The sequence below is a fragment of the Aptenodytes patagonicus genome, chromosome 6 (assembly GCF_965638725.1).
Source record: "Aptenodytes patagonicus chromosome 6, bAptPat1.pri.cur, whole genome shotgun sequence".
NCBI lineage: Eukaryota > Metazoa > Chordata > Aves > Sphenisciformes > Spheniscidae > Aptenodytes > Aptenodytes patagonicus.
The window spans coordinates 34091295-34115236 of NC_134954.1; the positions used below are offsets into that span (position 1 = coordinate 34091295).

General features: G+C 41.4%; 1 protein-coding gene across 3 annotated transcripts in view; it reads right to left on the reverse strand.

Moving 5' to 3' along the window:
• DRC11 (dynein regulatory complex subunit 11) overlaps positions 1-23942 on the reverse strand; it is a 110384-nt gene that overhangs the window by 6711 nt on the left and 79731 nt on the right. Inside the window, exons 13-17 of one of the 3 annotated variants that reach the window (XM_076342043.1) lie at positions 21579-21661; positions 18631-18738; positions 15015-15214; positions 5964-6050; positions 1770-1947 (exon numbers count right to left, since the gene is read on the reverse strand). In XM_076342043.1, coding sequence (XP_076198158.1) covers positions 1770-1947; positions 5964-6050; positions 15015-15214; positions 18631-18738; positions 21579-21661 — 656 coding nt within the window. The remainder of the gene's footprint in view (positions 1-1769; positions 1948-5963; positions 6051-15014; positions 15215-18630; positions 18739-21578; positions 21662-23942) is intronic. The other 2 variants (XM_076342045.1, XM_076342044.1) reach the window with 2 other exon arrangements.

A 23942-nucleotide genomic window follows, 5' to 3' on the forward strand; every position in this document is an offset into this window, starting at 1 on the left:
TTGAACTTCAGGGAAGGTTGGAGCTAAAGAACCAGCCAGGCACTGTCTTAAATGGGACAACATCAAACAAGTAAAGCTACAAGTTTAATCTGCTTTAAAATGTCAAGAGTTAACTTCTTGGGGCATTCTTAAATTTGCAGTTGAAATCCCTTTAACTGGCCCTTTTTTTGACTCCAAATTAGCGGTGAGAATCCCAGAATGTGACAGTTCAATCCCCAGAAGTGAACACAGCTAAATTCAGCTGCTATCACCTCCTTTCTCTAGGTCTTATTCATGTCCCTTATCTGTTAGCAATTTATCAGAGCTGTAACGTAACATGAAACACATGTTAGCTTGCTTAGAGACCATTTCCCATCCACACTATGAAAATTATTGAATGTGGGAGAGATTTACAATGCGCTAGGCAGTCAAAACCTGCCTTGAGCTTGCCCAAACGTGCATCATCTCAGTACCTTGGCTGCCTCCATGAAAGGCAGTATAAACTGGACTTCACAATACAGTTGCATGATTTTTGTAATAAGGTGACTATGCGGAGCAATATTGTAGTCAAGGTACAATTGTGTAATGAGGTCCCCGAACTGAATGTGGTTTTCTTTACTACTGTATTCTTCTGGGACGTGATCCATCAGAGATTAGTGGCATGAAGGGAGTCTGTTTTCTTTGATATGGTGATCAATAGGGATACTCATGCTAGGAGCCACTAGTGGAAGAAACACACCTTTGAGAGTCCGAACTCTAAGTGTTTGGTGCCATTCTGAATAGCCCAAAACCTTTTTTCCACATTATCTTTAGACTGAACCTAAACAGCCCTTCTGCTTATGAGTCACCACATCCAGACTCCTTAGTACCCAGAAAAGTGTATTAAACCACAAGATGTCTGTGATAAAACCACAGGAAAAAAGATTATACTTCTGGGAACAAAAGTCCTTCTACCAGCCAGTTCTGAAGGATGTGGACAAACTACCATTCTTCTTGCAGTAATTGATTCACATTATTATGCTTAATTTGGAGCATTTCTTCCTAGTCAATGCTGAGCTATTGCAGACTTTCAAGGTGATTCAAATCTGAAAACAAACTTGCATACTTGAAAGTTTGTCTTTTTTTTCTACCCATGTAAGTTGCTCTAATAAAAGACAGGGGTTTTGTTACAAGCTTTGACTCTCAGCATTATGGGGTCCTCAGTGAATTTGTCAGACTTCGGGAGGGCCTGTCTATCACCACTTGATAGACTAGACATGCAAAATCGTGGATGCTTCTACAATATCTCTCATGATCTGTAAGTACAAAAGTGGAATTTGATAGTGACAAAACTCAATTCTCCAGATGTGGTTCTGTTTATGGAGAGGCCCTGAAAAGTATTGTTTGGAGTATGGAAACTGGATAGGAATAACAAATTCAGAATCCTTGTGTGAAAAGAAAAGCTTAAAATAGAAAGTGTGTACTGAAATAGGATCTTATCCTTCCTACAGTGAAAAAACAGCTTGGGATGAACTGAGCGCATGCTAAACAACTCATGAAAAAACGCTAATCACTGCAGAACAGTATTTTTAAAACCTTCTCCTGACTTCCACTCTTATTATCTGATCTTTGGGGTAGCCTGCATCACTATTACCTAAAGTTTCAGGAGTTGAAAATTTAGGCAATACTGAAATTAACTGAAAGTTTGTACCTGGGGTACGAGTTGAGGTCAAAGTCAGTTCTGAGGATAACCAGACAATAAGCATGGATTTTAAACAGTAGTAATCAACAGGATCACTTGAAATACTTGCCAAATCTTGAAGCGTAGTCAGGTCTAGGAATCAGAATAATTTTTTGGTAGACTTTGCAGAAAGGTTTAAGATTAGCATCGAAGGGACGGTTGGTGGTTCCCACTAGCAGCACTCTGTCCTGTGCTTTCAAAGCCTTAAGGAATTTGGGGAGGATCTTTTCCAGTCGTATTGGGTTCATCTTCAGCGCGTACATGTAAATACAAGGAAGAAAGAGTTGTTACCAATGCTGACAGTTTAGTTAATGAGGTGAAGTTGTAGACATGCTATATACAACAGGACTTTGCTTTTTTTTAGTAGTCTAGTTGCCTTTAATATAAGCAGACTAGATGCTCAACCTAAGTAGAAAGCCTCTGTCTTCTAAAAGTCAGGTAAACCCTTGATTTCTGCTTATGTATTTGTGAGTTTGTGCTACTGCCTTTCACTATTGAACTTGCTGGTCCTGTTATTGAAAAGCAGGCAGGAAAACTCATTTAAAGAAGGAAATACTGATTTCCAGTTCAAGGAGAAATATTGCTTGGACCTGCATACCTGATGAATCTTAACAGATAGAAAAATTGCTAGGGTATGTAACCTGGTGTGGAATCCTCCCAGCTCTCAGAGGTTATGATCTACCAACTTCTACCCATGGTTTAAATGTGAAAAATACACTCCCTGATTTTTGCTGTGACTTCTAGCTTGCTGAGGCTCTAACCTGAGAACACAAGCTTTTTGAACTCAGGATTCTCTCTTTGTAATAATTTACTATTTGACTATAACAAATACTTAAATACTATTTACAAGACGGATGAGTTTTGAGCAAAACCTGTTATTGGATAGTTATGTTTGACAATGTTCAAGTGAATGTTGGTTCGAGAAGCTTAATCAAATTGCTGTGGTGTCACTCTACTGTGAATAACTGGGTTAGGATAGTGTATCAGAGAAGTCTAATGACTCTTCAGAAACGATTGGGACTTAAGATCCAAGTCACCAACACTCACTTGAAAACTTTACTCTCTAGATCACCTTGTGGGTTTTTTTTTTTTTACTATATAGTAGGCAAATCCCTGAGAAACTTGATCTTCAGTTTCAGATCAGCTTTCCTTAATGTCAGTAAGGAAGAAACTGTCCTGCAAACCTTCTCAGCTGAAAGGCAATAATAAGCACCTGTGAATCTACATTGCATGTACAATCTTTGTGATCCAATTTTTCTGTTGTCTGCAGTAGCAGACAGCTGACAGAAAGGAGACAAAGCTCTGTTCTTTGGAGTGAAAGCTATGGAGGAGGGGAAATTGGGAAATCAATAAGAAATCCCAAAAGTCTTGGGATAGAGTCACACAGTTATTTTCTAGCTAAACTTGTCTTAATTACAATATGCCTGTTTTCTCATTCTTGTTATTCTCATGGTCATACTGTGCACCTTCCTAAGTTTGCCAATTGCTTAATCATGATAGTGAGTTGAGCGTGTCTTCGCACTAGGGCTTAGGTCCCGCTTTGGAGCATGGACGTGTTGCTTGCCAGGATGATACATCCAGCTCATGGTTTTTGCTCTTGGATGAACTATTCCTATGGCCATCACTCAATGCCAGCTGCCATCTTTTCATCTCCTCCTTGTTGTGCCTATGCACCCAGTGCTCCTAGGACAACGGGATGCCTGCATTTGCTCCCAAAGAATGTGCCCTGTAAGCACAGTAGCTCTGCCCTGGGGCAAAGGAGAAATCTTGTGTTTTCTCTTGCTCAGAAAAAAGGATGTCACTCTGTGCTCAAACAGTATGTTTGCTGGCTAAGGGCAGGACTTAAAATCACAAGCTCTTATCCAAACTTTGCCATTCCCTTGTTGGGAAGCTTTTGGTAATGAACTTGACTTCTCCGATTAAACAAGCTGCTGTTACATATCTACCTTGGAAGTTTTAGCCAACTTTGCCACCTTTGCTTTGTCAGAGAGATCTGGTCACAGCAGTGACCAAAATGTGGTTTTTATTTTGTTTTTTAACATTTTATGCTGACTAAATTACTCCCCGTGACTTATATATCTGCTGCTGCTCACAGGCTTTGAGCTTTCCTCCTCTTCATGTGTATTGGAAGGAAGTACAAATGTTCTCTAAGGTGTTTTGAGACATCACTAGAATAGTGAGAATTATTGAATTATTTTAGGTTTGGATGATGGGTGAGTGGAGGAATTCCTTCTCAGTGAAATGACTGATAGAAGATAAAAGTTGCTTCAAGGAGACACGGTGTTTTCTGGGCTTGCAGTATATGTCTTCTGCTGGGAAAACTGGCTCTATTAGGAGATGCAGAGAACTGTTAAAACAATTGTCTGACTCCTATTTAACCTCCTACTCATGAAAATAAGTCCTAATTTATCCCTTGCATTTAGAACTTCATTTGTCACCCAAAAAATTATACTCGTGGATTCCCACTGATCTAGAGTTGGTTGCAAGTGTTTGTTGCTCAGCTTGTAGGAATCTTAACTTTAGAACTTTAAGTGATTGTACCAGAGATCAAGCTAAACACTCCATTCAAGTTAAGCCTACTAAGCCAGACTGGCATTTGTGTCAGCAGCTCCTGTTATGCTTGTGAAACTAATGTGTGTCCATAGCGCACACATTTAAGCGCTATGTCCTGAAAGCTAATAATATCTCCTCCACTTTGAAAGAAAAGTGTCAGTAACAAGAAAGGCTGTTGAAGAGGCAAGCTATGATTTCAGCTATCGTGTGGACCTGAGCTGGAGAAAAGTGGGGTGAATTGTGAGGGTGACCCCTATTTGTTTAACTATGAGTGGCTGAACTGCTTGCACATCATCCTTGGCAACTAGGTTATCATAACATATTTGATATCTGACTGCTTTGCATCTTTTAGGGAGGATTGGAGAGAGACTACTTTTCTAGTGGGTATTTGAAGAATTTAAGGCTTCTTTTTACCAGGTTCTCAGTCATGGTGCCAGAAATGTCACACTGGGATGAGCAAAGTGACTTCTACTCACTTTAGCTTCTTCTGAGGGCTGAGCTTAGCTCATCTTCTCCAAAATTCTAGTGCTCCTAAGGAAGGCTTCCCAGACTGCCAGTTACTGTTCCCTGTCCCTCCTGTTTCATGCTCTCTGGCTCCAAATATTGGTTATGCTGTGAACTATCTTGGACATGAGTGATTTCAAGCCTGGAGCTATCCACTCCCACGAAGAACGTGAGACCTTTTGTTAAATACCTGCAGATCTATGGATGCGGTTGCAGGGATAGAGGTGATACCCCTGACGCTGAGGTAGGCATGGGGAGAAACTTTTCCTTATTGGCAGCTATCAAAGCAGACAAAGATCATGAGTATTCCAGGCAATCTTTGGCCCCTAGTCTTAATTTTGATCCCCATCTGCACTTGCTGTCAAGGTTTGAGCCCAAGAGAAATGTTCCCTTTCGGTGCGGGGACCACTAGAGGGCATCAACCACTGCACACCCATCAGCTCATACAGCCCTCATCCAAGGTGATGCTTCATTGGTCTTCCAAAATACAGGCTTGTGTCCATCCCACTGCCTAAATGCACAGGACTCACCTTAAGAAGAAAGGTTTAATTTTTCACATGGAGCTCTAAAAGTAAAATATTTTGTAAGCAGCATGGATCTAATCAGGATTTCAGGTGAATCGCTCTCTGCTGCGGTGGTTGAGTTGCTGTGCCTATTGGGCAGTGTTTTAATTTTCTTTCTAGTGGGGAAGCTACACAAGAGAGGAAGGAATGGAAGCAATGGTAATAGGACTCCTGGGAGCCCGAAGACAATAATCTGTAAACATAACTATTTAACATAGGCTCTTCGTTTTCACAGTGGAAATTTATCCTTGTTACTTTATTGTTCACTTTGGCTCCATCCAATTTCTCAAATTAATAGAGCTGAACAATTTAAGCTCATCTTAACTTTTAGTTTCTTGCCTCATATTTCGAAATTCTCCATTATTCTCTTCTACTTTTCAGTGCACTGATGAGCAGTGACTGGACTATTTTTAAATAAAACAAGTATAGGTGTGTAGAAGAGAAATGTGACCTCTTGGGGGCTCTTAAGAAGTCACGAGACTCTCTTAAAAGAAAAAAGTTAGTGAAACAAGCTATTATCAAGCAAGCTTTGGCAGGTCTGGTCATACTGGTATGTGCTAAGCTAAGAAATACACTTGCTCCTTTGTTGGCTGTAATGCAACAGGAGAAATTATTTGCACTGGAATAAAAAAGGAGCAATTCACCTCTTCTTCAGCCTTCGGCACTGCTTTAGAAAATATTTTTTCTGTGTCTCCAATCCACACAACTGAAGGCTGCAATTGCTTAGCCACCTAGGACAAAATGGGGGAGAGAAGGCAAGAAGTTGATTAAAATGGCTATGATTTCATACCTGGGTGCTTATAGTTATGCTTTTGAATGCATATTTTGGTAGTTAAAATTAGCCTGGCTTATTTTTTTCCAGAAATGTTCAGCACTCATGGATAGCACTGGCTCTGCTCAGCAGTCTTGGCAAATTCTAGTTATGAATCTGACGTTAAGAACTCAACACAAATTGGATCATTTTGACTGCTATGCTTATGTTGCATTCTCAACCCAAGTTCAGTTGCAGTCCTGCGAAAGGAAGCCTGGACTTGGAGTTCAATGGCAAATGACAGACCACCAGCAGCTTTACACTGGCTGCCCTGCCTGTTGTAGGATCCTTTCCTGGTTTTCTGAGGGCAATACAGATGGGGAGACAGGCAAGATGTGACTACTGCATGAGAAATGAGGGTACTAATCTTTAAGCAAAATAGGCTGATGTGCAATCTTCTGGCTTACAAAATAGCATTTAATTTGCAGTTAGCCCAAGAATTAAAATGGAACCTGTTAAATTTGAAGGAGGAGTCTATACAAATAGGCTTTCTGGCTCCAAAGTCAGAGGCACTATACCTCTGGTTCACAGCAGGATGGCAGCAATGCTACAGGCTTTTTCACATCTTGCACTCTCCCTATTGCTATAGAAACGCGAGTGGTTTAGACATTCTGCTGCCAAATTTTAATCACTTTCCAGTGGTTCTCAGAGCCGTGCTAGTTTGCTCAGGGACAAAAGTGATGGCTCAAGGAGTCAACGGGTAATGAGAGAGAGACAGCATTCTTCTGTCCTGCTTCGCCCCCACCCTCCCTCCCCCCCCAAGTTAAAACTGCTGCTTCCAGGAAGGAAGCTTACAAAAACAATAGGTTGTATATATCATAAGTTCAGTGTCTGATTGACAGCCAGTGCAGGAAGAATTAAGTCATGAACATCTTTCTTCAAAGCACCGTAGTTCATTTTTATAGATGCATTTCAAAAGCACCAAGCATGTGTGTGTCTGTACAGTAAAAATGGATTGAAGATAGGGGAAAAGAATAGTAGATGAGGGCTGTTAAAACTTGTTTGCTCTGCTGTGCTGCTGATGGGGTGAAGTGGAAACAATGCCATCTTTGGCATGTAACTCTTTATTTGCAGTAGCTCATCGGTCCTAGACTATGTCAAGTGGATACCTCCAAGTTCAGAACAGTTTCACTGAGGCAAGCTGAGCTGTTTTCCTTTGTTGGAAGGCAGGAACTCAAATGTTTAGCATTAATAATGAGGATTTAAAAAATAAAATCATCATATCATGAAAGATAATATGAAAATCCTGCAGAAACTGATGTGTGGATCTAGGCAGTTGTGTGAATATTTACCTGCATGTATAATTTAAGGGGTAACTTCTCAGTCCAGCAGTGTATTGAGTATACAAGCTGGAATGAAATGACATTAAAATTGTACAGCAATAATATCTGCTATTTTAAGGCCAGATGCTTTTTTATCTATCTCCTATTTATCTATTTTCAGAGGTACGTTCAGCATATTCCTAAGCCTGCACACACTCTGCAAGGTACATTTGAGAGGGCAAGCTTGTGGCTTCCATTGAACTGAGCTGTGCAGCAGCCTTAGACTGAGGGGTTTTCTGCTGAGTATCCTGCTAGTCAAGGGCTCAGACACCTGCAGAAAATGCAAGTCAGTCCTACTGACTGACACTTGCAGGTGATTTTTAGTTAGCTCCTGGCTGCCTGTAAATAGGCTTGCAGACAAGTGGTGAAAGAAGAGTAATGTGGTAGCATGATCATATAGCAGAGATGGGATAACTGACATTATTTGTAAAATTAAGACTTGGAAAGAAAAATAAAGGTGTACTTTAAGTTGCTAAAAGAAACCTATAGCTTCTTAAAGAACTGCATTTGCATTTTGTGACCTACTATGAAATCTATTGTGACGTGTGGAAACTCTGACTCGGAGACCCTTACTGAACTCGGCACTGCTAATGAACGGATTATCAACTGGGGCTTTCTGATGTTTCTGATGCTGACTTTTACCTTCTGAAACATAAGAAAACAACCATTTTTCGCTCCTGCTCTGTGCGTGCCTGGAGAGGATGTTGGGAGAGAGATGAGGCGGTGGGAGACTGTTCCCCTTGAAGCCTGCCTTTCCCCTGAGTGAAGACTGGGCTGGTGGTATGCTGTCTACTCAAGTTTACAGACCGTGTGCATGCATTACCACCTGGATAGACTCTGTCGCTGTGGGATCTGCTGCTGTTGTGGTGCTTTCTCCCCGCTTCACTCGTGTTTACGACCAAAGAAGTGCTGTGCATTTACTTCGTAAGGAGAATAGCCATCATCTGGTATTTTTGCTTTGCAAGGTAATGTAGCTGTATGAAGTCTGGGGAGCCACGTAGCTGTTCTGCAATATATTCTCCATACCTGTGTGTCTGATGCTGCAGTGTGATGTACCAGGGGGAATAAGGGGTGGGGGAGGTTACAGAGGCTGTAAAAGCTGTCCGCAATGGTTGAACCCTGCTTGTGTACTTCAAAGGGAACCATGTTGTCCCTTCAGTGGAGCCACCGCAGTCAGGGATGTGCAGATCTTCCCCATTTGGCTCAGAGACAGCTTCTGTGGTTAGCAGCCCTCTAAAATGGAGCCTTAAGTTTTTAATCAGACTATAGTTTCATTTTAACTCTTAAGGAAGGGTGCTTACTGTTTTCACACCTGTAGTTGTCTTTTTTTGGTACCCTTTATTTCCACACCCAGTAAGTAGAAATACAATGAATAAGCTCAGTTCTGTCTGTTTTAGAGATACTTTCCTGAGCTTTCTGTTCTGAGGCAATGATCTACATGTATAAAGTGGCCTGCATATATTTTTCTGGTGTTGATACACATTAATATGACCAAATTCAACATACTGCGTTTGCGCTTGGCTGTTTCTTTTTTTTTTAAAGACAGATCAGACACCCAGAATCCATCAGCATCTAATTTAAATTGTTGGCAGATATGTAGCAAACTGTATATCCCCTGTGAAAGTGCTTCATTTGAATTATCCATGGATAGTTCGAATCCATGGATAATTAAATGCACTGTACATAATTAATTTGTAATTGAGTGCAGCAAAGCTAATAAAATTTCAACAATTTGTCGGAGCTGCCAGCAGATGGCTCCTTAACCCTTCTAATACCGCACTGAGCCAGCAGCTGCCCGTGCTGCAAACTGCTGTCTGATGGGTCACAGAGGCTTGATTTGCTCTTCAGGAAAATCGTTATGGAAAAAAGCCTTCTCGTTCTGCTGTCTATCAACACTTATCAAAGACCAAACAGCATTTTTTGAAAGCCTTGGGTTAAACTTTTCAAACCTGAGAGCCAGAGTTTAATAGTTAAATTGCTACACTTGAAAATACAGAAACCTGATTCTTGCAGGGGACATGTGCGCAAGGCTCCTCTAAACTTGAAGGCTTTGGTGGAATTTTCTTAAAAGACCCAAGACTAAGATTTTTCTGGAAGCTCAATTTGTTGCTGAAAACTACTCAATCCTCTGGTTTTTTTTATATTCACAGAAATGCTTCAAAGCAGCTAAAGCAGCAAGATGCTGAAACCTGTGATTAGACCTTATCTATGGGAGCCTCAGCAGGCAAATATTCCAGTGCTACAGTGATGATGCCACTGTATTCTGGTTTGTTAGAAAATAACTATAAATACTGTCTTCTAACAGGATGCATTTCATTTTTTTGACATTAGAGTAGCACAGTGTAAAGCTGCTTTGTCACAGAAATAACACTGTGTTTGAGTACTGGTGATATTTAACACTTCAAGGGTCTAGGCTTCTAGCAGGCTGCACTGCACCAAGATAAAAGAATTGCTCTGGGATGCCTGGAAGAGAGGCTGATTGTACTTGTTCCCAAATTTTGACTGTAATGGAAAAGTCTTGTGTGGCATGGAAATGCTAAATACACAGAGACATCTGTCAGTGTACTGGGATAAACTGTACCCGGTTCTTCAGACTGCTGGAAAAATGACCCATTTGAAGGGACAATACAGCAGTGGTTACAAATAAGTGAACCTGACTGATTCAGTGGAAAAAAATTGATGACACTTCAAAATTATGATCCCAGCATTTAAAGGCAACATATCATTTAATCTTAAACTCCATCATATTCCTTTTTGGTATTACACCTTTATAGTTACCTCTGCCTTGCTAAATAGTATAACCAAATAGCCTGATAACAGAGTCCCCTAACAGTGATGGTGTTGAAATATTTCTGCAGCTTGCTGCTCTGTAAAACTCCTTGTTCAGTAGAGATGGTTGCATAGCACACACTGAGCTGTTGATACACATACACGACTTCTGTGCTGGTATTTCCTCCTGGCTGCCTCTTTCTCAACCTTTTAGCCTGGTCAATGTTGCACTAATAACACTTTCCCATGTGTGGCTTTTTGTACAATGTGCTTTCTGTGTGCTGCTGTGGCCCTGGTAAAGGACCCGAGAGGGGTTGTCTCACTCTGGTAGTGATTAACCTGATGGCTGCCTTATGGTTGCTAATGGAAGGCCAGTGCTTGTCGCTTTTATTGCCTTGGAGTTAAGCCTTATGAACTACCTGCATTTTTACACCTCTGTGTCATGGAGTCATGCATTCTACCCTCTCTCTGTGATCCTTTCTGGATTTGTTTTTGTTTCTACGCATCCTTCACTATCCTTCTTTGCATCATTATATAAGCTGCTGCACTGCAGCAGTGTTTTGTGCCTTGATGGGAACACGGGAGAGCCAAGCCATCGGTTGGTACAAGCTGGCAGAGAGCTCTACTGAGTTCAGGCTGGCTCAATACATGGAAAATGTGGCTTAATTGAAATATTCCAGCATGTTCTAGTTCACGCTTGAAGGGTGAGTTTTGTTTTGGGGACTGCTGGGAAGTGCTTCTATATTAGAGACAGATCCCTTCTTTTCAATCCAAAGCAGAGCTGACCTGGCAGGCTTTGCTGTGTCTTTATGGAGAACACAAGTGCTCAGGCTTGGTATTTGCAGCTTCTTTCAATAGTTTTCCTACTCAATATTAATCTTTCTTACATTTCCTTTGAATAGGCAGATTGAAATGTTGGTGTTTTCCTGTTCTGGTATGAGAAGTCATTTCCTCCATGTGACATTTAAAGTGTCTGCTTTGAGTAACACACAAGCCTCTCCTGGATCAGGGCTGGTATGTCTCTTGCAAGTCTCCTCCCTGAAATAAGGGAGGGGGAAAAAAAGAATTTGGCTCTTGCATCTGAAACAAATTAAAGTTTCATTTCTTCCAATGCTATTCACTTGTTTGGGGTGTCTCCCACGAAACAACTGCCAGCAGCCAACACTGTTATGGACAGAAAGTTTCCTAATGGTCATTTTATGCTCTCCAGAGTTTCCTTTTCATTACAGAAAAACTCCGTTGTTTGCAGATGTGATAGGTAATTGAAAGTGCAAGGTTAATTCACCTTTATCACAGCGCACCATTAATTCTTATTTACTAAATCTTGGTGTTTAACAACTGTTACATGGATCATAAGATAACAGAAAAAGAACTGTCATGTTTCCTGTCATTCACTTACAACTGTAAGTGGAAGGTCTGTATTCTGCTTGACTAACTCTATATATAAAGGCACTTCTGGAAAGCTGGAGTAGAAAGCTTGCTTGATACAGTCACAGTTGCTGTTTGCAAAAAAAACATGACCAGAGGTGTCTGATTATGGAGACACGGTGAATCTTTTGGTGATCATCTGCATGCAAGGCACTTTAACAAGGTGTACTATGGTGTGTCAGATAGTAGACTGAGAGCTGTGGATATTGACTACTACATGTCAGCTGCAGGATACCATTTGCTTTCATGGCTTGTATGTGCCACTCTATATTGTAGTTTTACAATAATCCAAATGTGTTTACACCAGAATTTTTTTACCATGGTGAAAAATAAACTTTTTTGGACAAATACTAGTCTTCAGCCTCTTCCTGTCAAGGAATTTGTTTGCAATGTGTGTTGCCCTGGAGTTTGCTTCAGCTTGGGTAACAGTAGATTCCTGCAAATTGGGCTATAAAAGATTCCTTATCCTTTGGTTCCTTGTAAAGCTGTTTTCCTAACATGTAAACAATTTCCCTTGTTGCAACTTGTGTCTGTTGCCTCTTGTCCTATCGCTGTGCACCTTTGGGAAAAGTCTGGCTCTGTTCTCTGTACCAGGCTTGTCAATGCCTGTCTTGCAACAGGGTAGTCCCATACTGGATGTGGTATCCAGTTGTGGTCTCTTAAGTGCCAAATAGAGGGGAATAATTAATTGCTTTAAGTGGTTGGCTATATTCTTGCTGATATAGGCCAGTATGTGGCTGACTCTTTGCTGCATGGACATCCTAGGTGGAGGATTATGATACTGGATTGGGAGTATTGGATGTTGTAAAGAAGCAGCAACTGATGGCAGAATAAATGGAGTGGTTGGCTGTAGCAGAGACTTAAGAGTTCCCAGAGACGGGGGAAAATGGCATTTGGCATTTGTCAAGACCAAAGAAAGAGGGATTGTAACTGCAGAGGTGAAATCCTGTGTGGATGGAGGATTGCTTCTAGTCTGGCTCTGAGAACCTACAGAATCTGAGTTGAAATCATCAGCAGATTGGACATAATTGGTGACTCAGCCACAGGGACAGAAGGTTGGCGGGGAGAGAGGTGAAACAACCAAAGGAATTAGGAATGGAAATTGAACATAGTTGATTTGAATGATGCTAAGACAGGCCGGTGCTATGTCAGTATCAGTCTGCAGAGAAATGAGCATGCAGATGAATTATCCCTTGGAAAGAGATACTCTGTGCTGTGCCGTTTGCTCTGTTATTAGAGGAGCAGAGTCTGAAGCAGTACTGCTGTTGCAGTTGGAACAAGTCACCTTTTGATAAGCAAGTGCCTGGACAGCCCTTATTCCATGTGATTGACTGTGAGCAACTTCCATCCTGGTAACTCATGGAGGTTCACTGAAGTGTCATTGTTTCTTTTGTAAGAGCCTACAGTACAGAATTAAGCTTGGACTGCTCCCCATAATTTTGGGGGAGGTGTTGGATAATGTTTCCATTTAAGTAATGTGGAAAAATGTAAGGATTTTTATATACCTATATCTAGACTTATGTACATATATATAATGTGTGTATATATACTTACATATCTAATGTCTGTAGATATACACACAGGTTTTATGTATGTTCCAGTTATTGTATATATTACATGTATACAAAAAACCTTAATATCTTCAGCTGGAACCTTCTATAGGAGTAAAAAAGCTGCCTTCCTTTCTCCTGTGTTTAAAGGCCTTGTGCTCTAGCAGGGACTAGATGATGGAAAGGATGGTGCGTGTGCTGTGCCTGCAGCCAGGCATGTGCTTTGTTATTGATGAGGGCAGAGAAACTAAGTGGAGAAGGGTGACATGTGCAGAGTGGAGGGAGGAGAGGGAGTATTAACTCAGTCTAATGGCACTAGCTTGTGTCAGGGAGTGCTAGACCCAGTGTTAGTGTTATGGCATCAAAGGTGCATGATCACAGCACTGTCGCTTTTCCTTTGGCACTGCTCTGACCAGCAAGAAGTGGGGTCCTTGGGGATTGCTTTGCTTTTAACTGAAACCTATCTTTTCTGGAGATGGAGGCACCTGTCACAAAACCTGGATTTAATAAAATACATCTGATAAATCCCAGAGAAAGCTAGTTTGAATTCAGTCTTTTAGTAGGCCTCTGGCACTGGAAAAATATTGTATTTGGCTTTTTCTAGTGTATGTGCTGTGTTTTTTCTTGCTAAGAGTATTTTGTCTGGAAACGTTTACCAGCTTCCTTCCTTAGCAGAAATGCTGAGGACTTAGAATGTGGAAGAAATCCTGCCAGGATAGTGTCTTTTTTCTGAAGAGGATTTGGGATATGTTCTTCACAGTTCATATGCCTTCTTTCATTTCCAGACTTCTCATACATTTCTGTTAATGTAATCCTGAACCAGGATTCCCTCTTTTCAAAAGCTTGCTGATAGGTAAACAGAGAGCAGTATAGGGGAGAGCTGTTTTACAGCAACAGTCCCAGAGAGGAAATTTTTAACCACCCCCAGTCTAGTATTTGCTTAAATGCTGCATGGCAAGCATTCCTGACTGATGTGCATATAAACAGAGAACAGTATTTTCTTTATCTATGATGCTTTTCATATTCAAGGTAACACAAAGCTTGCACAAATGTTAATGTGAAAAATACGGCTACTATGAGTGATTTCTCAAGGGGCATTAAATCCTCTACAGTGGTGCATGCTGTTGTGCTTTAACCCCAGCTGGCAACTAAGCACCACACAGCCACTCGCTCACTTCCCCCCCCCCGGTGGGATGGGGGAGAGAATTGGAAGGGTAAAAGCGAGAACTTGTGCGTTGAGATAAAGACAGTTTAATAGGTAAAGCAAAAGCCACACAAGCAAAGCAAAACAAGGAATTCATTCCCTACTTCCCATCGGCAGGCGTGTATCCACATCATATGGTGTGGAGTGTCCCTTTGGTCAGTTGGGGTCAGCTGTCCCGGCTGTGTCCCCTCCCAGCTTCTTGTGCACCCCCAGCCTGCTCGCTGGTGGGGTGGGGTGAGATGCAGAAAAGGCCTTGACTCTGTGTCAGCACTGCTCAGCAGTAACTAAAACATCCCTGCGTTATCAACCCCGTTTCCAGCACAAATCCAAAACAAAGCCCCATACTGGCTGCTATGAAGAAAATTAACTCTATCCCAGCCAAAACCAGCACACGCATATTGGTGGTCAACAAGTGGTTTTGAAGACTTGAAAGCAGGGAGGGAATTTCAAATTGGGTTGGCAGTCCTTTGGACCTTGGGCAGCTTTGCCCTTGTATGACTGGTGTGTATGTTCCTTGGTATGGAGGAACTACAATTCAATTCCCTATTTGTTCCACAAAAGATGCGATGAACTTGAACCAACTTTGTAGAGAAGTACACAAAACGCAGTACCTTGAGAACCATGTGGAGCATCATTTGCAGGCCATTCTTGCCTGGATATTTCCCAGCAATGTTGGAAGCAGATAAGTTGAAGAGGTTGGCTCCTGTTTCTGTGCAGATGGCATGGACCAACATTTTCTTTCCAACACCAGTGGGTCCAGCTAGTAACAAGGCTTTCACCAAAGGAGCCTTCTCATGGACTGTTTGGGAACCTGTAAAAAGTCATATGGCACTATTATTGTTTTCATTTAAGTCTGCCATAAAGGTAATGGAATGATTCTTCCTTTTTTTTCTTCACTGTAAATAATTTACAATGTGAACTCATTGTTTCCCTAATATGGCACAAGTGCTCTTGAGTTCAATTCTGTATAACCAGAGCTGTGACTGTAGCATATTTGAGTTAACATCCCTGTTTGTAGCAAAACTCAGCCACCCTTATTTGTACCTTCTGATGGGCAAACTTCAGCTCTAAATCTATGTGAGCTAAAAGAACGGTAATTCATCGGTAAATTTTTGAGGACAGACACAAGATAAGAGCACTGAAATGTAACTGCTGCTGGTGGCTATGTGTACAGACAAGCCTGCTGCTCTGCACAGGGACAACTGCCTTCCTTCAGCTGTCAGGCAGAGGTAGAGTTAGAGATGTACCTGCGGCTTTAAGCTTTGCATTTGCTGTCAGATCAGTTCCTCACTTTCTGCAATTGGACAAGGGTGTAGATTCATGTTGCGTATAGGACTAGCAGAATTCATTTCTCCTGCTGTCTGAAATGACACTTTCCAGCTTCCCCATCTTTAGAGAAAACAAACTAATGGGACTATCTGTTGGAGCTGCGTTTGTCAGTGATTTTGAAACCAGATGTTACCATATGTTTTATTTTCTGTCCTTTAACTTCTGCATGCATCTCCCTTTTTGGGGTAAATTTTCCTCTTAAATGTTATTGCTGTTCAGTGAGCATTGGAGACTCTGACTGTTTGTCACTTTAGGCTAGCTCTGCTCCAAAATCCTTCACTGCTGTTATCCCCTCTACGTGTGCCTGCTGAGTGTAGTGTTAGTTTATCTGCACAGGAGCCAATGTTATTCCCCAGTCTGGAACATGGCAGTTGCATGTTGCAGAGCAGGTACAATATATCTGCGAGGAGGAGGAGGATGATCCTTTTCTGTTCCCCTCATTTTATTCAGGTGAGCAAATGCCAAGGTTGCTATGCTTCACTTGCTCTGCCAGCAGCGATGACTGCTCAGCATTTCTAAATCTGTCTCTATGTCTGCCCCAGGTAAATTCATTCTGGGCTGTAAGAAATATGCTCTATCACCTGGGAAAGCCTAGCAGAAATGCCTCTGTTGTGAAAACAGAACCACAGAGAGATTTACATGGCTGATGGTGATAGAACTTGTCTTCCCTGCAGCTCTGTCACTGTATGAATTGGGTACAGGTGAACCTCCAGAGATGGAAGTAGCAGGAAATGTCATATGCTTTATCTGTACCCACTGGTAGTCCAGTAACATCGCTGCCTCGATGCCTAAAACTGTCCTGTGTCAGTACTGGTGGTTGTTACAAAGTCAGATTTGAAAATCTATGTGAGCATCCACTACTTCTGAAGGTCTTTGAGACTGGTGTCTATCAGACTATGGGACTCGTGGGGGAAACCAGCCCCAAAAGTGATAGGCTGCAGAGGGACCCTATGGCTTAGCCCGGAAAAGTTCTTCGGGTTAAGGGGGACAGCTAGGTAAGAATGGTATTTAAAAACAAATCCAATCAGGCTGCCTATCTGTGTTCCTAATGGTTTAACATCCCAAATAAATGACAATGAACAGAGTGCTAAGATGAATGCCATTATTTCAGCACTGTGCAGGATGTAGTGAAGTTGTCAGCCACCCAGGCTTTATTAATATTTGGTCGTTCCATACCAATCTATTACTATTACACATAGATTTATTATGAGGGGAGCAGCAGACTCCTCTGTGGTTAAAGATGAAGTGTATCTTCTACTATTATTTCTCCTTTCAGCTGCTTATAATTTTCTCAATGCCATTTAAGCTGGAGCCTTCCTTGCTGTCAGGTGACTACTTTGAGAAAAACTTTCACTTCTACACATGCACAATTATATAATGATTAACTAGTTCTGAGACCAATTAAGTAAAATGTCATCCATAACATATCACCCAAAAGGTGAAACCATTCCTGTGCCTCTTTCTTGGTTCATGCAAGATCTCCTCCCCCCCCCCCGCCCACCCCCGACTTAGAGGCATATTTCAAACTGCTATTGCAAATATATTCTGTTTATTTAACTAGTCTAGGGTATCTTCTCCCTAGATTTTTAGCCAATTTTATAATTTATGGGTTCTCTTTCCTCTTGCCTTGGGGGGTGTCTTGGGGCTTGATATCACTAGATTAGATGGTGTTAAAACATAACCTTGGAGGAGTTATATGTGAAATACCACATTGCAGTCAGTGCAGACAGGGATAACTGCTGAGCTCTCTCAGCTGATTGCGGTTGAACTTGCAGCCAAACCCTGAGGGTTTACCCAAAACCAGCTGAGAGTGTTTTAGATGGGAAGAGCCCCATCTAGATTGAAGGCAGGGGTGCTGCTAGCATCCTGTTTGTTAACCTGACTCTTCTGATTGAGCTGTAGGGCAGAAAAAGCACTCTTCTTCTCTTCCTGAAACCCAAACGAAGCAGACTTGTGCGCTATTGCACCAAGCTTTCTACAACACTTCAAGCCCGCTTTGAGTACAGGGGGAGCCAGGAAATGCCTGAGGAGAGCCACAGAGCATGTACGTACAGAATAGCCCGAGCACTGGTCTTTGTGGAAGGCGTGCAAAGGGGAGGGAAAAGCAGAAGCTCTGTGTCATCTCTGCTCCATTTGCCAGAATGGGAGGCAGGGAGATGTCAGCTATTTTGCTCTATAAAGGCAATGAGCAGACAATGACACAGCCTGGGGGGGAGGATATGCCTAGTTAAAATCTCCCTAAAATCCAATCAGGAATGGAACAGGATGCAAGCAAAGTATGAGTAGACGCCCTTGAGACAGGCACTTCTTGCAATCACTAGAGTTTGGCTTAATGCCATTCCCAAGTAAAATATGGGATAGATTTTATATTAAAAGCAAACAGCCTGACCCAGCAAAGCCTTGTTAGATATTGGCTAAGTCTGGCATTAAAACTGCAAGGGCATTTAAAAAGTGTTCTCTCTGATGTACAAAATGTATTCAGACTAATTCCTTAAATGATTGCATTGTTTAGTACTGAGTAACACTAGCCAGCTTGTAAAAGGTAAATTGCAACCTTAGCCCTTCCCTTAACTTGATTAATTTTGATCACTGGAGCTTGTTTTAGCTATTATCTTTCCCAAGTGATTTCCTTTTATGTGCTGCCATTCACAAATTGTTAACATGCAAACAGAGATGGTATGGAAATGCAATACCTGACAATAGCATGTGCAGGCTCCTTTATGCACTATTAAAATGATATGGTCTTCACTCAGAAGGCTTAATTGAAAAACAATTATACTGCAAAATGCTTTAGATTACGATTAATCAAGCCCTGTCAAAGCCAGTAAAAATGCATGTTACTGACAGGAAGCAAAGCCGTTGTGTTCTGCCCTCTAGTAATTTTTGCTGTGCTCTTACCTAATGGCAATATTCCATACAGTGCTATTAGCTGTCTGACATCTGCGAGACAGGGCATTGGCTCTATATCTACCTGACGAAGTGTGGTCCCCAGATAGCTGTACTCGCCTGTAGGGAGGAAGCATGGGCTTAATAAACATGACACTGCATTGTTATAAAATGCATAACTCAAGTAATGAAAAACTACCATAGAATACCAATATAACTTGGCAAACGCAGGACCGTCAAGGGACAGGGACTCAAACAGGGCAATACTGTTGTGGAATGTGGCCCTGAGAAATTTGAAAGGTGAACTGCAAAGGAAAATGAAGTTAAACACACTCTGGACTTTCCCTTCCAGACTGTGGAAGGCCTTCAGCAGAGCAGTCTGTCTCAAGTAACCTTTTAAAGAAACTTTGTGGAGAAGAATCATTAGTAGGACCGTAAATCATACTGCTGGCAAAGGATTTCTAGATTTGGGATTTTGCAGGGCTGGAATCCCAGTGAACTACGCTCTATCAAAAGGATTTCAAAAAGGGGGAAAAAGATATTTTAACAAGCATTTTCCCTGGCTGCATCACATCTCAGCTTCTCACTATGTTAGACATTTAAGTGTGTCACCTAATTTGGTGGGGATCTTTGCTTTGCAGTTCACCTTTGTTCAAAAAAAAAACCTTCCACAAAACAACCCAAGAAAACTAAAAATCCCTAACGTGAACTGAAATGATCTAATCTTGCCTCAGCTCTTGTTACAGAGCCATAATCACATTGCTTGCCCTGTCAAAGTCCATATACAAGACATGCTAGGCAACAAAGATCCAGAAGGATGGGCCACAAGCAAGAAAACTATTGTGACAATGTAGTCAATTATTATTTTTTCAGCATAAAATACATGTTGTTATGGTGAATATTATTGAAAAATAATAGTATATTATGTTTTATTGGAGTTAAAAAGGGAGAGCACTAGAGCTCTCTGGAGCAGAGGTAAATTAGCAATGGTTAAGAGAGAAAGTGGAGTTGTAATTTGGGGGCAAAAAGGCAGACAAGCCCTGGTGCAACTGCCCCCTCCCCTCTGAAGAATAAAATTCATTTCAGGTTTTATCTTTTATTTAAGGAGAAATCAAAAGAACTGGATAGGAATTAATCTTCACAGATTTAATTAGAAGGCATCAAAGGGTTTAATTGCAACTGAACATAAATCACAGTGGATATTCTCTGACTAATTTAGATAAGGTCACCAAGAAAATTAGTTCAGTGATGTCGGTTTTTCATAGAGGGGGGACATTTCGGTGCCTTTACTTGCTGTGTAGTGCACTTCCATTCTTTGTCCTTTCCCCAGGAACTGGGAGCAAGTGACCTTCCTTAGACTTCAGCCCTGTAAGAGCGGAGCAGATGAGGACTTACTATTCTGCAGACTTTGACTGTGTCCTTGGAACCTTAAAGGGGGAGGGTTTTTAGTATTTAAAAAAAAAAAGTCTAAATCCTAGACCAATTTTAAATGCTTTCTGTGTCTTGTTCTGGCAGCTCAAGAAGCATGACTAAGTTTTGAGTGGGGAAGAGCCGGCTTTGACAGTTTGGGCCACATCCTTGCTGCCTGGTCTGCATAGGCCAGCATCTGTGCTGGGAACCAGGGGGGACATGACACGGGTGTAGGCAGCCAGGTGAATATCACTAGACTCTGCACTTTTGTGCCTAACATCATCTGCTGCTGGGAAGTGAACATTCCTAGTGTAATTTGGAGCAGCCCTTGTGTTGCTCTATGCTGCAGAGGAGCCAAGGCTTCAAACCCTTAGGGTCAAGGGAAGGTGGCCCAAAGCAATCTCAGCCTGCTTCCAAGTTTGATGTTACCAGCTGTTAATTATTATCCACTGGCTAAGATGTGCTTTCAAAACATCTGTGGTAGGGAATGTTTATTGGACAAAAGTGACCTTGATGGTACTGGTTGGGTGAATGAAGGAATAATGAAAATCTTCTATTGCTTTACTTCGTGATCTTTAACGAGCATAAAATGGATGGAATACTTGTTAATTCAGCCTTCAACAGAATGGGCAAGGACTCTGAAGGCAGTAATTGGCTCTTCTAAGAGTTTATATAAACATGGCATTTAGATGTGATGTATGACTAGCCAGCTTTTCTGGCTCAGATACGTGGTATACTAACAGCCAGTGACATTGTGGCTACTGGATGTCTGCAATTCAAATAATGGTGGCCTTTGAAACAACTGAATTTTGTTGGGTTTTTTTTGCTGCTAAGGCTGCTGTGACTTTACTGTATGTCACCAAATGCTTTTGGAGATGGTGTCAGACCCCTGTGCAAGCAAGTGGCTTGTGTTTTTGTTGGGTTTTTTTTTTTGTCTGTGTAGAGCATGGGCAAGCATGTCTGACTGCAGCTGCAGGTAACAGAAACTGGGTAAGAGGACTATAAAATGCAGAACTAGGCAGAGACACATCTTACTCAAATCAAGGGCCAGATATGCCTCAAAGCGCTGCTCAAAGTTCGGGGGCAGTCAGGGAGGTGGAGGTAAGGGGGTGTAGTCTTCTCTGCTGAATGAACAAATGCTGAAGGTATGATTTTTGCTGTTCTCTGGGAAATGTTCTGGATGGATTATGACCCCTAGTCTGATAGACTTGCTAATGCCTGGCCAGTGCTCCTTAAAGGATGTCCTGGTTCCACCTCAGAGTGGCTTGTGACATCCAAAAACTTTCAAGGCTTCCAGGTGTTAGCATTTGGAGCTAAGCACCAGGTCTACAAACAGGTCCTGGTTTCCGTAGCAGAAGTGAAAGGCACTAAGCACCCTGCAGAAACAGACTTGATTTGCATACCTGGCTTTAGATATTAAAGTTGGAAAGTCCTGAAAGCATAATTACTCTTGAACTCATTCTTGACTGGAAGTAGGGGTCAGTGAACATTGAATGGCTGGAGGTTTGGTTAGAATAAAAACCATATTAGCTGTAAAATGTGTACTTTACCGACATAATCGGAGAGATTCACAGTCTTGGCTTTTATTAGTAATCCTTCTTCCACTAGTTGTCTGTACAGCGAATCGATGGTCCTATGGGCAAGAGACATCACTCAGAAATTCTAGGGAACTGTAAGTAAAAGCTTAGTCCTTCAATAATTGAACTAGCTTTGGAGTTATTTATGTTTCCTCAGCTTTACAAATGTATTTTGTAGCTCAGAAGTAAAGGTGATTAGCTCCATCAATGTGAAATCAATAAGTACAGTTTTCTGTGTTATGGCAAGGAATCTCTTTATTACCTCACACACTGCATGGCTCCCTCTCACACCAATTCCATTACCCATTTCCAGGTGATGCAAGATCAGTTATGACTTGTGTAATAGACTCATTCATTAATATCAATTACTGTGAAATTATTTTTAAACTATATAATAATAGCAATCCTAACACTACTATACCTATTCACTTAGCTTTCCAATTAGTAGTAATTCATTAATTCTTCCTGGAACTTACTCTGTTTGCAATAGACAGCCTCATCTTGTCAGGAACACACTGGGAATAACTCCATTGGAGCAACCAGTGGTCCATCTATTGCAGTGTCAGGGTGATGCTGGCCAAAGGAGAATGGAGGGGAAAAACATAGTGGAAACTGTGGCATAACTTCTCCAGTGGAACGGCTTCTTCCTATCTCCATTAGTGGTTGGGAATAGCTCCCAGTAATTGAGGATTTAATACACTTACATTTGTATCCAGTTTTCTATTGGTGTGGATGTTCTCCTTAGTCTCTCTTTTGGAGTTCTATCTAAATATTAATTTCAATGACATTTTTGGCACTGGGTTCTACAGATTGATACTGCTTCAAGAATTACATAAAATGAGTAAGCCTGTTGGAAATTCTTCTTACATTGTTAGTGTAAACAATATTGATTTGAACCTTTCTAGGTCTTTCACTGTTTGTGCACTTTTCACACCCTTTACCTTCAATATCTGAGCTTTTTGTGTCTTTGTTGCCTATCTTAATTTTGGGACATTCTGGTATTGCTACAATAAAAATATTAAATATAACTCTCATCTGGCTAATAAAATCATATATATAATTTGAGGTCTGCAGCCCTTTTCCATTTCAGCTGGGAAGTTTTATGTTTATGCAGTGTTAGTGGCACAATTAATATAGGAGTCGTAATAAGGAAATACAAATTTAACGTACCTTCAACAACGTTGATTTTGCCACTCTGACTCTTGCTTTCATTCTCAGTGATTTTATGTTGGAGTATGCATCATAAAACAAGCAGAAGGTAGAATGGGACTAACCTGACAGTTCTGTTGGGAGCATGACTTCTCCTTTTCCTGTCTTATTATTTTTACTGTGCAAGCTTAATGATGCATGCCCTGAGTCTCCTCCAAGTAAGTGTGATGTGATCAGTCTCTGTTGACTAAAGCCCCCTGTGCCCCCTCTACCATGTCAAAAAATGAGATGAACCTGAGCTTTTCTTGGTTACTTCTGAAATGCTTCCTCCTTCCCTGCTCAGCAGGGAAGAGCAAAGTACTGGAGCCAAAATGCCATGTAAACTCTGATTAAAAGCCAGCTATAAAAAGCTTGTGTTCTGAAATGGCTGTATGTTGTATTAAGTTTGTTTATAAGAAGCAGGTATGTGCTTTAAAAGCACAGAATATATGCATACTTGTTAGACTTTGGCACTGTTCTTGTAAGAGAGGTCATGCTCTGTTATAATCCATGATGTGTTTATTTTAAATATTTGCTTGGAGAGGTTTTTTATTTTAAAGCAGGTAAAGAGATCATTGACTGACTGGGTAGTGCTAGCACCCAAATGATCTAGTCCAGGTCTTGCTGTGCATGTCTTGTACAAATGGATTTGTGGGGTTAATCCCATGTGCTTCCTCCTGCAGTGACTGAGTGTGTTTGTCTTCATGCTGTTCTCCAGCCCTGCTCTCTTAGGAGCTGGGTCTTGCATCTGCCCTGCTGCTGGGTCAGCAGGTCCCAGCAGTGATATCTCTGCATAGGTGTCTGTATTATGTGTACAGGTGAAAAATGGCCGGATTATCAGTGAATGCATCATGACCTCACTGAAAATGTAATGTCAAAAGAAGAAATCCTCTCAAATCCTCCAAAGAAAATAAGGGTGCTTAAAAGAGCAAGAATACACAAATTGCCAGGTCTGCCAGAACTCTTATTGATAAATAAGACTGATTTATATGACATGTACATCTTACCCAAGATGTGAAGGGTGGCTTAGAGAGTATAGGGGCCTGTCTGCAGCCTCCCTTATCAGGCTTCAGCTGGGATGGAAAATCTGACAGTCAACAAAACTGCCAGGTGCTTCTGCACCTGCAGAGAGGATGGGAAAGAGGCAAA